The sequence below is a fragment of the Watersipora subatra genome, chromosome 1 (assembly GCF_963576615.1).
Source record: "Watersipora subatra chromosome 1, tzWatSuba1.1, whole genome shotgun sequence".
In the NCBI taxonomy this organism is placed as follows: Eukaryota; Metazoa; Bryozoa; class Gymnolaemata; order Cheilostomatida; family Watersiporidae; genus Watersipora; species Watersipora subatra.
Window position 1 is genome coordinate 70,418,730 of NC_088708.1, and position 15,023 is coordinate 70,433,752.

A 15,023-nucleotide genomic window follows, 5' to 3' on the forward strand; every position below is an offset into this window, starting at 1 on the left:
CCATGTAAAGTTTTGCTCTAATTTGATAGCATGAAAAAAATGCGTGTTACAGTTTAGGAACATAAACCGGAAGAAAGTGGTCTTTTCGTTTATTCTCGTAATTTTCGATAACAGAAAATTAACAATACTATAGTATGATTTAGCGCTTGTACCGGAACTAGTGGTGTAAAGATATATATGCAAAATACCAAACCGTTAGTGTTCACTGAGGCACAATGCATTGTTTCTCAACACGCTCCCGCAATGTTTATGCCAATGTTTTGTGTCAGATGCTGGTGTTGTACCTTCCCCAATGGCTTCGTCAGGATGTCAGCTAGGTTATCGCTACTTGATATGTACTGATATTCGGCATCATCACGCTCACGGATGAAATGATATCGTACATCTATATGCCTTGTGGGGTTCATCTGACCTGGACATTTTGTTGTAAGTGCTAGAGCACCTTGATTGTCACAGTAAATAAATGTTTTTAGGGGTTGGGCGCTAGAGTGTCCTAGTGATACACAGAATTCACGTAGATTAATCATTTCATTCACAGCTTCAGCGAGAGCAATGTATTCAGCCTCACAAGATTAGTCGGTTGTTTCCTGGTTCTCTAACTAATAGGAGCACTGCCTAGTGTGAACATATCCAGTGATCGATCTTAGGGACTCTCCGTTTCCTGCCCAGTCTGAGCCATAATAGCCGGTTAAATTTCTGTGACTTTGTGTAAACGTCAGCTTGTAGCGTTTGGTTGCTTGAATGTATTGGAACATGCTTTTCAGTGCCTCGAGTTAAGGTTTCCCAGAGTTGTTCAGATATTGAGATTATTTGGAAACTGTCCAACAGATATCTGGTTGAGTGGCCATCGTGAGGTATAAAACACCGTCTATCGCTTCTTGTAAGGATAATCGTTCGTGTCGTCAGTTTCTGTGTTGTTGTTAGATACTAGTTGGATTCTCTTTTCAGCGAGTGTTGCTGCCGGTTTGCAGTTTTCCATTTTGAACTTGCGCAAGATCTCGGTTGTGTACCTCTCTTGGCTCATGTGATAATATCCCTTTTTTTGTCAAATGAAAAGTCAATGTAGAAGAACCATTTGAGTCTCTCTCGGTCATCCATGAGAAATCTCTTGTTCAGAGATGTCTTTGTATAGTCAATGATTGTTGGTTTGTTGCTCGCAATGATGATATCCGTCAACCCAGAATAGGATCAGAATTTGATTTCCGTGATCAGCCTTTGTATAGATATATAGGTCACTCGAGTTTGGGGTGAATTCATTCGATGTCAGGAATTCTGTCAGAGTCTGATACCAGTCATGGCTACTTTGCTTCAGGCCGTAGATAGATTTTTTCAGGCGACAGCTGAGTTTTATTGCCATCTTGTGTTTTCTCCTCATATCCTTGTGGTTGCTCAAGATAAATCTTTTTGTCTACAGGGCCATTAAGCTATGTCCTCGTAACATCCATTTGATGGAGTTCCAGACCTTCATTAGTAGCCTTTTGCAGTAAGGTCCGGATTGATGCGAGTCTTGTGGTAGGTGAAAAAGTTTCTTCATAGTCTATTCCCTGGGTCTGGGAATAGCATTTGGCCACATATCTGGAATTATATTTCACTTGACCAGGGGCTTCTTCTTGCTTCAGGGCATAAACCCAACGTCCTTTGGTTTCATTTCTGTTTGTAAGTAAGAAATCAACTTCTCCGGTTTCGTTTTCTTCCGTAGTGTTCACTTCAATGTCCCTTGCTTCCCGCCATTTGTCACTTTAATCAGATGTCATGGCTTCTTCATAGGTGTGGAGCATGTTGTATATTGCTCTGTACGCATGGTCAACATGGACTGTTTTGTGAACATAATCGGAAAAATATTTTAGTTCCTTTCTTTGTATGTTGGAATGCGTTTTGGTATTTGTAAGGTTTTTGGCAGGTTCTTGTGGTGTGGTGTGTCACCACAGGTCCCTTTGGTGTGTCATTTCTGCATTTGTTAGTTTGTTTTGTAGCAGGCTCTTGTGGTATGACATATCTTATTGGTGTCATTTCTGCTGTTTGTTTTTCCATTAGCAGGTCTTTGTAGCATGACATCACCTGTTGGTGTGCCATTTCTGCTAGAATTTGATTGCTCTTCTGCAGGTTCTTGTGGTATAACATCACTTGATGTGCCATTTCTGTCGATATTTGTTGGGTCTTCAATTGAATCGTGGTTCATATCCGAGGCTCCAGTTTTATGGAACTGAAAATTTATTCAAGTTACGATTGTGCTTCTCTCTGTCAGCACCATGTAATTCTGACTTCTTGTGTGTACACCTAAGTGGGTGCCAAGTATATATACAAGGTCCTGTAACTGGTCCTTGTGTCCTGTAACTTCTTGTGACCTTCTGAGTAGTAGGTGCATGGTGAGCCAAATAGATGAAGTTTCCTCATGTCTGGTTTGATATCTGTCATCAGTTGAAAAGCAGTTGACCCGGTTAGTCTCTGACAACTTCTGTTGCTGATGTATTGGGCATGACGAAGTGCGTAGGGCCACAAGTTCTTAAGGAGGTTTGTGTCTTTAATCATCACTCTTGAGCTCTCCATGAGTGTTTGCCAGGATCTTTCCACTTCGCCATTCTGGTAAGATGAGTACGGGGCTGCGGTAGTGTGTTTGATTTCATGCTCTCCCAATGCGGCTGTGAAAGATGCACCAACGTATTCTCTTCCTCTGTCTAAAATCTGAATGGAGCTCTTGGATTTTTCCCACTGCTGCAACATCTGTGATGAACTGTTTCAAGGCTGTTTTGGCATCATCTTTGTGACGATGTAGGTATGTGTGTATCGTGCTTGAGAATTCATCCATGAAGTTGATAGCAAATCTGTGGCCTTCCTTAGATGTCGGAGATATCGGTATACAGAGATCTGTATTATTTAGAGAGGTTTTGTAGCAAGGAGCTGTTGTTCATCTTGTTTGTGTGGTTGTTTGGTTATCTTTGTTTCTAGGCAGGTGATGCAGGTTTTAATATCTTTTGTGTGACCGGCAATTCTCATTCCATCAGTCACCTCCTGTAGTTTGATTATGTCGTCATGATTCGCATGTCCCAAAGTTTTATGCCATTCATCAAGTGACTTCGTTACATAGGCAGAACTCTGTTTTTTACTGTCGGTTGTTTGTAGGAAGAACAATCTAGTTTTGCTTATAATAGGGAACACTGTTTTTTGCAACTAGGATGTTTCTTTCTGGTGAGAATGAGATTTTGGCTTCGCATGCAGTGGCTGCACATACTGAGAAAAAGCTTTGAGGAAAGCTGGAGGCGTAGAGTGCATCTTTAAGGAATATAGTTCTCCCTTGATTCTGCTTGTCTATGATTGCGTACTTTGCAGTCCCACGAGCCTAGATGATCTCATTTGATGAGTGGCCATTGGCCATCTCAATAAAATGCTTTGTCGGTTGGAAAGAGTTGTCAAAGTCAATGAAAGCTTTTTTGGTGTTTATTACATGGCTTGTTGCGCCACAGTCTACCATGACTTTGAATGATTCGGAATCATGGGATGAACAGTTTGTGGTGTTGAATGCATCTATTTTGAATGCAAATGAGTCGTCACCATCATGTGTTGCATTGGCAGTATTTGACATGAACTGCTGTTATCTTTTATCTGTGGCAGGTGACAGTACCCACATTTTCAGCTTATCTCGGGAGTAGCATTGAGATGTGTTGTGATTTTTTTGCCTACATGCTTGACAGACTTGGCTTGAAATATTGTGTGATTTTGTTGGTTTCTAGTTAGAAAATATTCTAGAAGGATTTTGTTTCCATGTCGGCCTTTGTGTGCTAACAGTCATATCAGTTGCTGGCTGGCTTCTTTGCTGTCAATCAAAGTTTGTGAGTTTTACTCTGAATTCAGCGAAAGTTTCAGTTTTATCCAGTTGCGTATGTACAACAATGAATGATTGATGGGAAGAAGGAAGGCCTTTCAAAATCATAGTTTTTATCAGATTGTCACTGATTGTTCCATTAACTGATCTCAGACCAGTTGCATAATTTTCAGCACGAATTAGATATCCTATTATGTCTTCATCTTTAGTCATCTGGATGGTAGTGAGTTGTTCATATAGTGTTAGTACTCTTGGTTTTTCAGTGGATATGTAGTGATTACGAAAGATTTGTAATGCCTTATGTCTGTCATTACCAGCATCTCGCATAATAAGTTGTAAAGAACATTCGTCTATGTATTGAACTAACTCATTGTAGGCCCGTTTGTGGTGCTTATCGAAATATGTACATGTATGATTATTTACATCTTCTTTTGGCAAAATTGTCTGATGAACAAGTTCATTTTGAGTGTACAAGTGAGCAATAATCTGGTTTCCCAAATGTCGTAGTAATTCATGTCACCATTGAAATACAGTCTCTGCAGTAGTTCATTTTTACTGGCCCTGGGCCTACAACCTGTTGAGGTAGCCATGAATCAATGGTAGGTCACTGACTGGCAGCAGAGTGTGGAGTTGCTGGTGAATGACTAATATTTTCTACTTGAGCTTACCATTGAGCCTATAAAGAGCCTACTAGATATATTCGCCATAGTTCTTAATTTTATTTTGAGAACAAAAAATGTGAAACAGAGTGTAATATAACACAGGATTGTTGTGATAAAAAACAAGACAAAAGATAATTGACCAGTCAGATCATAACATGAAATAAACATTAGTCAGTTAGTGTTCACTAAGGCGTAATGCATTGTTTCTCAACACAATCACCATTACAAAATGGTTTCTAGTAAATTAATCATAATACATGTACTTTACTGTGATTGGGCTCTTTTTAGCTTTTGTCACGGCACACCACTTTTGTTGAACTAGTTAAGAACAAATAAATTTTTGTTGAATATTTCTACATACCTGATACTTTTCGAGATATCTCAATTCTCGCATAGAATTAACCATAAAATTTACCATTATCTACCTTCTTATTGGACTGCTAATTTAATGGAGACAGTCTGTATATTTGACTCTCCAATTGTGCTCGTCATAAAACTTCTAAAGCATTGAGCTGGTGTCTTTTTCAGACTGTAATTGATCAAGGCCATGCCTGACATAGGTTTTTGCAAACTTTGATTGTAGACTTTTATACGACATTAGATAAGCCCACATTCCCTGGATCTAAGACATGGTCAACTGGTCTTAGTTTTTATGCTTGCAGGTAAAACTATCTGAAGCCATTTTTTTGATCAGGAACCATTTGGCCGATCATAGTTGCAGAAAATTTCATGATCTTCTAACAATAAGTTTACTGCATGTTGTTTGCTTGTATTTGTATTTTTGTGAGGTTGGGAGATACATGTACTTGCATGTACAGTACTACTTTGATGTTTGAGCTTAGTGAGTTCTGGGACAGAGCTTGTGTGTCAAACCTTTCTATCTCAAATCAATGTCTGATATAAAAAAGTTGTGTTAATTTTAGGTTTTTAGTCCAAGTAAGACCAGCTCTGTAGCTGTATCAGCGCCTGATTTGCGAACTCTGCTTTCAATTTACTGGTCATCAACCCTTTTCACTCCAATTATGAATGCATCAACTGTCCTGCTATGACTAATTAATTTTTCATGCAATTTCAATATGAAAACAACTGTGAATTAAAACTGTGATGGCTTGGTCTAGAATTGTCAGATTTTGCTCTAGTTTTTGCATTAGAAAGCCGACATATTTCCCTACCAGGCTGTGGTGTTTGGTTAATTATTATCCTTTATGAACACTGTACAGAATCACGGATATGGCATGAGAATGCACATAGAAAACGCATAAATGCGATTACGACAGTGAAAGGATTAAGATGTCCAAACATCAAATAAAATAATTATTTTTTCTGAAATTACTGGACAGTCAGTAGACTATGTCTAAACTGCTCCCGCTTGGAATCCTGGTGATTGCGGGATCAGGGTGAAGAGAGTATAACTGCATTCCGGAATATCCTGGATCAGACTTGAAAGGATTAACCTAAAAAAGAACTGACAATATAAAAACTCTGGATTATTGCATATTTATTTAGTTTATCGCATTAGCTCAACATTTTACATCTAGCTTTTAAATAATTTCACTAAAATGTCTGTGTTATTATGCTGTGTGTAATAACCTGTAATCCTTATCATTAATGTTGTTTAGTTGTGGAACGAATTTGACCAAACACAGATATTCTCTTATAAAAATACTAGATCAATGCCCAGCGTGCTCGAGTAATAAAAGTCTTTGCACAGAAAGTTGCTTTTTATTTAACATTTACAACATTTACCATCATAACTTTTAAACTTAATATCACCAAAAAAGTGTTTTTCGCAGTTTGAACAAATAAAGAGAAAAACTCTAACAGTTGTAAATGTGTTTAAATTCGAAATAATTAGCAAGTAATGGCTAGATGAAGTATGATTTGTTACAATGGTTACAATGAAAAGTGAATTGATACTAATTCAATTAGAACGAACTAATAAAACAATAAAAGTCATGAATATGTTGAATTAATAATAACAAAGAGTACATAGAAGTGTATACTTTTTTATAAATAACTTTTAAAAAAAAGGTTACTGTTGCTCCATCAAAAACTTTAAATACGACGATACTGGTACTTTCCGATAGTTGATAATGGCACAGACGTAAAATGAGATATCGAAATTAAATACATCAGTGAAGTGCACGAAGGTACTTTGTCTGATTGAATCGAGATAGAATGTTAAGGCGATTCCTACTGGAGAATATCTATCTGAACATTTTTAGTTTTACAATTTTTAGCAACTGCCATAATCGGAAAATCGAGAATGTAATTGTGCCGTTACTGTCGCACTGCAATGGAACATTTCAAATTGAAATGGCACAATTGAAAAATACAAATAAAGAAAAATCAATAATGGATTTCTAAATGGCTTTTAAAAGAAATTTCAAGAAAAGAAGATAATATTAATTCATATTGAAATATACGTATTTAGCTTTAATCGCTGTAGATTAAAGCTGAATATGATAAGAATGGCTTAGCCTACTGTTTAGGTGCGCGTGTTTGCATAGTTGATATTGCAGTCGTCGCGAATTCAATTCCAGCACGATGGGAATATTTTTATCGCTGGATTTTTATCCCTATAGGTGGACATCGTGAAGACAGAAAACAAAAAACAAACAAAAGACCAACTTTGAAATTTATATATATACATGTAGATGCACTTCACCATATGGTGGATTTAACATATATGAATCAAGTATCATAACAGATCAACTTTTATGTCAGATTTTGACCGTGCTTTAGCTGTTACATAAAAAGGACAATCTATATACATGTATGCAGGCTTGGGGCCACTAGTGAGTATTGAGCGCACTGCACTATTTGCTGGCTAGACGACATTAAGGTGCACTAGGCACTGCACTAGCACTAGTGCATGGCATAGTAATAATATAAAATGCACTAGGCACTGCACTAGCAGAAATTCTTGTGCACTAGGCACTGCACTAGCACTAGTGCATCGAAAAGTGAAGTCAAAAATGCACTAGGCACTGCAATAGCAAAAATTCTCGTGCACTAGACATTGCACTAGTGCAGTGTAAAATCATAAATGCACTAGGCACTTCACTATTAAACTTCACTAGGCACTAGACCAATGAGCTTTTTTTGCTATAGCAGCTGCAAGAATTGCTTGCTAATCAACAGACATCTACTGCTATCCACTGCAATAGTACAATTATAGCCGTGCAAAGGATGTCAGCCATGTATTTGTCAAATAAACTAGCCTCACCTAAAATTTCAAACAAACCATAGACCTACAATAATGCTCAATATTAAATAGTGCAGATGACAACAGATATAAAATATTGCAATGTATTACAATTACAATAACTAAATATACTAAGCAAGCATGGAATGGAAGAATTCACTTCTTATTACATAAATGTACTATGTACAACAAGAAAATCTACCCTTGGATAAACCAGTATCATGTAAACAGTAAGTCATATTGATGGCAAAATTGATAAGCAATATTGTTCAGAGAAGATGTTTATTAGACCGAAGGAACATTAGCCTTTCAAAGTTGGCGTCAGTCAGTTTAGATCTATCTGCACGGAAGATTTGACCAGCCTGGCTAAACAAACGCTCTACAGGAGCAGATGATGCTAATACAGGCATATGTAGCTCAGCCAAATGTCTCAAATTTGGATAGGCTTGACAATTCTTCCAGTATACATTTGGCAAAGACAACTCTGGCTCAAGATCCTCTGCTAAATACTCCTTAACTTCTCTGTCAATAATAGCTTGGCCCGAAATCTTCTTGGCATTGTACGAATTGTTAGTCAAAATAGTTGAAAACAGACCTTTCGTCTTTTTTGCAGCTGGAGCTTCTGTGGCGTCATTTGACGGACTTGGTAGTGTTACTAGATCTTCTATCTTTGACTTCAATAATGTTTCACCGTATTCACTTTCTGTTTCTAGAAATATTGTAAACACCCAGATACATAAAACATGTGTGCCCCGAAGACAAATCAACTATTATCAAAGAGGGGTTATTGCCACTTGTTTAAAAATTCCAATATCTATGCTGCATGCAAAAATAGATATACAGCTGTTGCTGTCAAATACTAAATTTGGTTGTGAAAAACAAGGTCAAAATATAAAATATAATAGCATTGTATTACATGTATGATGTATAAGACTTACTGGTACACCAAACGAGTTTGAAGCGAGGATCCAGTGAAGAGCAGAGTATGAACAAATCATCATGCTCATATTGCACCAGTCTCTTCTCCACAGACTCTTGCAAGGCATTGACTAGATGATGGTTGGGGTATTCACATTGTAAGCACTCTAGATGGTGCCTGAGAAGTTTCACGATTGGAATGACCTGACCCCCTGTGTGATAATCTCCCTCGGCCTGTTCGGTAGCAGCTTTGAAAGGTTGTAGAATGGCCCTGATTTCTTCAGCCACTTTTTTGTCAGCCCTGCAGTGTAAATTGCAGCTTAGCATTAAATTATCAAAATTGAAATATGCTAGAGTAAAAAGTAGCACAATTAAAATGGTCCAAATTAGAACAGTTAGTGTATATTTCGTATTTTAGCTACTAAATTTATTTCTGTTGTTTGTCAAAGCACACCTGGTGAATGTTGTTCTCGTGTCTAGTTGAGGCATGAGGTCTTCAGGTACATCCAGGAAAGTATTTAGAGCTTTTAACTGGCTGTTCCATCTAGTCGCAGTTCGAGATTGTAGCTTGTTAATGTGATTACATTCAAGCAATTCACTGCTGATCACAGAGTTCCTTGTGTGATTGATAATGGCATTGACTTTGGCCAGAACATGGGTGACTGTCTTGCTGCACTTCTTCAACCCATCGCCAACAACAAGCTGGACAGTGTGACAAAAACAGTGGACATGATGCTGTGTCACACTTAACACGCGATTCATTGCATCCAAATCTTCATCCCTAATGTCATCCCCTCCAGTATCATGGTCCTCATCCATCTCATCCTCACTTATTTCTTCATCTGCTGGTTCATTGCTAGGAAATTCAGGGAGGCTGATGGCTTTGACAACATTAAGCCCGTTGTCAGTGCATATTGCTATCACTTTGTTTTGTATTCCATAGCTTACTTTTATCTCACTGTAAACTCCAGCAATCCTCTCACCTGCACTACATTGCATCATTGCATGTAAAACAATTTTTTTAATTTGATATAAACAAAGAATTATATATAAAAGTGACATTGACATATATACTTAGTGCGAGTGTGATGCAAAGAAAATGCATGTCAGCCTACATTAATATTGCCTGATGTGAGTGTATGCGATTGGTAGGAAATATATATATAGTACTACATGTATATTGCTTTAAAATGTATATGCACAACCCTATTTATTTAGGTGTCAAACAGGTAGGCTACGCATGAGTGTGAATTGAAAGCAGCCTTTCACAATCACAAATAATGACAAAATGGATGTCAAGTTCTGTGCAGGTGTAGTAAATTTACTGGTTACCAGGATGTGAAAGCTACTGTTGATCAAAACACTGGGATAGCGACAATGAATAGGAATTGGGCAGTGAATGGTGATAGTGTAGATAGCATGGGAATGGGGGCATGGGAAAAATGTGAGGTGTGATTGGTGAAAACAAGATAGTTCCTATTTCAAAAACAGGTCTGTTTTTTAATTATTGTTGTGGGGGTGGGCGTAGTACAGGAGGTGGGCCTAATGGTTAGGGCAGACAATAACAAATATATTTTAGAGTAAGGAAAATTAGCCAAGCAATATCTTTAGACCAAAAGGGAAAATATCTATTAAATAAAATACTCAACAAATTCACCTCGGCCTAACCCAATATTGACAAACACGAAAGGTTTAAAAAACATGACACAATAGTTCAGTAACATGTGCACAAGTACATGTACATGTTGCAAGTCGCAGAACAACTTATCAGTGTCTCTTATTGTGGTTGTTATATATCATTTATAGTTTATGTTAACTAAACACATGGAACCAGGTAGAAATTTGACGCTTACCTGTGTGACGACCTTTGAAACGTTTGCAGGATAGCATCACTCCAACCATTTGCCAGTCCTTGATATAATGTGCGGTTATACCAATAAATCCACGATTTTGCCTTGATGTCCATATGTCCATCGTTAGGCAAACAGATTTGACTCCAGCAAAGTCATCTTTAACTTTCTGGACGATGTCGTCAGCACTCTGATGCAGGATTTTTTGAGTGAAGTGTTTACGAGATGGGATTTGATATCTCGGCTGCCAGTAGTTGACTAGTGCTTTAAATGAGTCACTTTCCAACAATGATAGTGGTAACAGATTTTCTACTATTACATCCTGGATAAGCCGAGTAGCAGTTATCTGACGTTGATCAGATTTGTCAAATTTCTGTTGAGACTTGGTGGAACTTGAGGAAGGCTGAATCCTTATATACTGTTGAATGGCTGTTTGGGTATTTGAAGGTTCTTTGACTTCTTTCAATGATGAAAGATCTTTTGCCAATTCTTCATGCTCTTTTTTGTGGTTGCTGGCCTAATGAATAAACAATAGTTATCAAAATTTTAAGAAGTGAAGTAACATGGTATGCATATAATATGTAATGTAATTTCACCCATTGGCCTCATAAAATAAGCTAATATAATATACATCATGTAAACATAGCCATATTTCAGGCTTGTGTGGCTGAGATGGATAATGCAAGTGGAAGTGTTGCAGACAAAATCTTCAAAAACTGATTGTTATAGATCTCAATCCATAGAAAATTGCAAAGAATATGATAGACCAAAATCGTATTCCACATGTATGATGTACTGTACTGAATGAACTGAGAGGTTTTATCTTACCAAATGAGCCTTGAGATTAGAAGTCTTTGCTCTCTTTGTAGCCTTGACTTCTTTGCTACAAAGCTTGCAGGTTGCAACAAATGTGTCAGTAATATCCTCTGGGTAAATGAAGTATTTTTTGTATGTCTTTCACTTTACCGAAACTTGCCATTGTCATGCTGTGTGTATGCTGTTTACTCTGCATGTGGTGAGCTACTTTGGCAAGACTTACAGTTTATAGCCAGCATTGGCATATTGAGTTGGTTTCATAAACAATTCATTGAAAGGATTAATTTTCTACAATTTACTTGCAGTCTCACTGTGAGCTCATTAACTGCTTGTGTTGCTCTCACCAAGGAGTTAGAGAGCTGCTTGCTCTCACTGAGATGTGACAGTCAAGCAGTTCCTGTCTCTAGCTAGATTCTAGAACAATACAACATGCAACACCTACATGCACTTGTCCTTTGATCTCATCATTACACGCTACACTACTGAGCTGCAGTTGGGCAATTATTATAAACTTTATCTCTTTAGCAATTCCATTGACTTTCAGACAACTACAGCTACAGTACCTACTGGCAAAATTCCTCTAGTCATGTTCAAGAAAGTCTGGGTCTGAGATGTGTCACGCTCACGCTGGTATAAACATATCACTCATAGATCAAGTTTCATTTTACTTCAAAGATGCCTACATTTATTATATAATCATACCATCTCTGGATTGGTCTCATTTTGCTTGTGAATATGTACATAAGCATATGTAATTGGTACTTAAATACATGTATTTAAAAAACATAAGTTTACAAGAAACTTATTGAAAGTTGAAATTTAGTCAATAAGTTACTTCCACTCTATCAAAGATAGATTTAAACTGAAATCCTACATATACATGTACATCCACAAATACTGACATGGAGACAAATAGACAAGACAATAGACAAATGGTAAATAAATAAAGTTGGCTTGATTGTAGTTCTAGGGATTCATGGAAACTTCAAACACATGCTCATTTGAGTAGTTAACAACATTGCAAAGAAATATCAAAGTTCCATATTCAATACCAATATTAAAGTAAAACGTAATGCCATCTCCATCATCTCCATCAAAGGAAAATAATAATATTCAATCTGCACTTGGCACTGCACTAGTGCATACTATGTCGCACTAGGCACTGCACTTGCACTAGTGCATTTATGAAAAAGTTTCCAATCCGCACCAGGCATTGCACTAGAGCATTTTATGTTGCACTGTGCACTGCACTTGCACTAGTGCGTTTATGGGAATTTTCTAATCCGCACTAGGCACTGCACTAGTACATACCATGTCACACTAAGCACTGCACTTGCACTAGTGCACCCAGGGACTCATGTCAAATTTGCACTAGCATTGCACTAGACATTTCTAGTTTTAAATTGCACTGCACTATGCACTGCACTAGTGCAGTGCACTAGTGCTGTGCGCACTGCACTGCTAGTGGCCCCAAGCCTGCATGTATGTATTTCTCAAAGTTTGTGTATATGTGAGTTTGTCAAGGTATAGCTATTGAAATCTTTGAATAACAAATCTGTATCGCAGAAGATTTGGTCTCGGACCCTCCCGTTTGCCGGTCTGATGCTCTACTAAGTTAGCTACACGAGCTTGATAGATAGGCGATATATGTCGCTATATGGAAGCAAATATTCTACCGCTTTAGGTCATGACACAGGGTGATTGCTTAACGCCATGAGAAGCTGGTAGCTATTATTAGTACACTTATTCAAATTATGCATTGACAATGTGCCAGGCTAATAGCAAGTGGGAACGACTCTCATTACCCCTCATTGTTTGTAAGCCGATTTTTAATACCTGGGCAACGCCGGGTAGCACAGCTACTATAGTATAAAATGCTTACAGTGACTCGATGTATGATAGAGGCTTGGACACACATCACTCTAGCTGCGCTTTTGCTGTGATATGCCTACTGTGATTCTACTTTGTCCAGACGCAAGGAGAGCTGGTGGAAACTCAACAACTTTGGCAAGGCTGAGGTAAGACTTTGGTGGCTGAGGTCTCTATTAGGTAGTATGGAGCTTCAGGAGTTCTCATACAACAAGCTATACAATTGTTTCAATAAAATTGTGCTAGAGAGTTATCCTTTTATGGAATTTCTTTCTCTTGCTCAGCTTACTAGTAAGCTGAGCAAGCTTGCCAGCTATATATATTTCTTCATCTCATGCAGTTTTGTATGAGATGCATGATGGGAGTATTATGGGAGTGAATATTGGTTGATTGATGTTTGTGAAATTTTTAGTGGCCATCTTAGCTCTCTCGGACTTGAGGTAACAGCAGGAGATGTTCAAGACAGTTGCCAATTGTTTAGAGATTATGGTTTATTGACTTCACTTTTTGTGGTCACCATTCACGCCTATAAATCAGCTTGCATATTAGAAGGTAATTTTGCAGTGTGGCTCGTTTATTCTACATAACTGATTATAGTCATGTAACTAGTCCTACGACCAAACACGAGCGAAGCGAGTGTTTGGGAGCTTTATGATAAATGCATATGTGCACACAACTCCCGAAAAGTATCCATCGACGGCCATACCCAAACCCTTGTACCGAAATCCCATCAAAAAAATTTAACCAGTTTTCTGTGGAGTCATTTAAGTATAATAATGATACAAAACACATATAAACCTATTTAAATATGTTACCAAGTCTTTGAAAAGTGTTGACAATATCCTAAAACTTACCCATCTGATTGGATTATACATAACTAAAAAGATTAATTTGGCCTAAAATCGCCATTAAAACCTGACAAGCCTTTTTAATCAAAATTAAGACCGGCCAACAGAACGCCCATAAAGCCGTGCGACAGATAGTAGAACCATAAAGCCGTGCGGATTTCACGAGAAAAATGTGCGCATTTCACCAGTCTATGGCCGAAATTACTGCTGGAATATCGTTTGTTGCTCTCTCTCAGAAGAGTATAGTTCATATTAGAAAAAGTTCGTTTCCTGTTACAATAAAATATTGAGAATAGTAACTTTAAGATCTTGAGATTAGATTTTACTGAACTATACTTTTCCTTATTATTAGGGAAACTGAAAAATTCGTGCACCTTCAGTGAAATCCAATTTCAAGATCTTAAAGTTACTATTCATCGGCTCACACAAACCAGCTCTCAATATTTTACCGTTGTAACAGGAAATGAACTTTTTCCAATATGAACTATACTCTTCCCTCTCTCGAGTTCGAAACATTAATGACTTACTTATTAACAACTTCGCTAGGGAGCGCATCACTCGATTAGCTATCAATGATCAAATCCTACAACGTAAAAAAGAGGAGACTAGACTGCGCGACCTTTAACAGAAAACTGCACTTATCTAACAAAACTATTTCTATTATTTTCTATATGAACTTTTTCTAAACACTTTATATGTCTCTTTTTCTATATTTCTATTATTATATGAAGACCACAATGGAAAAACCAGTGATGTCACACTTTTGCAGTTTTGAGAAAATCAATTTTTAAGTTTTGACACTGGCTCATGCAATGAAAATACAGTTTATGACAAAGATATGTAAGTTTATTGACAGATACATAGTTTGTTGCTTATAAAATAACATTTTTAACTCTGAATATTGGTTTTTTGTAAATCAGTGCTCAAAAATGAACACGCATGTGGGCAACGGGCATCACCTGTTTTTCATTTGAATGCACTAAAAAGGTTTTGCTCGATAAAAAATTATATTTTTTCCACTTTAAACTGTAT

The 15,023-nt window shown here is 37.4% G+C and overlaps 2 protein-coding genes across 2 annotated transcripts in view; one reads left to right on the forward strand and one right to left on the reverse strand.

The window, feature by feature from the left end:
* LOC137396544 (glycosyltransferase 1 domain-containing protein 1-like) overlaps positions 1 to 15,023 on the forward strand; it is a 50,160-nt gene that overhangs the window by 20,504 nt on the left and 14,633 nt on the right. Inside the window, exons 2-3 of the mRNA XM_068082859.1 lie at positions 13,159 to 13,292; positions 13,556 to 13,695. Of these exons, the coding sequence (XP_067938960.1) occupies positions 13,219 to 13,292; positions 13,556 to 13,695 (214 nt within the window). The 5' untranslated portion in view covers positions 13,159 to 13,218. The remainder of the gene's footprint in view (positions 1 to 13,158; positions 13,293 to 13,555; positions 13,696 to 15,023) is intronic.
* On the reverse strand, positions 7,960 to 9,607 carry LOC137390978 (zinc finger BED domain-containing protein 4-like). Its single transcript, XM_068077292.1, has 3 exons — positions 9,063 to 9,607; positions 8,629 to 8,909; positions 7,960 to 8,399 (listed from the first exon to the last, which is right to left on the reverse strand). The coding sequence occupies exons 1-3, from the start codon at positions 9,605 to 9,607 to the stop codon at positions 7,960 to 7,962; spliced, it is 1,266 nt and encodes a 421-aa protein (XP_067933393.1).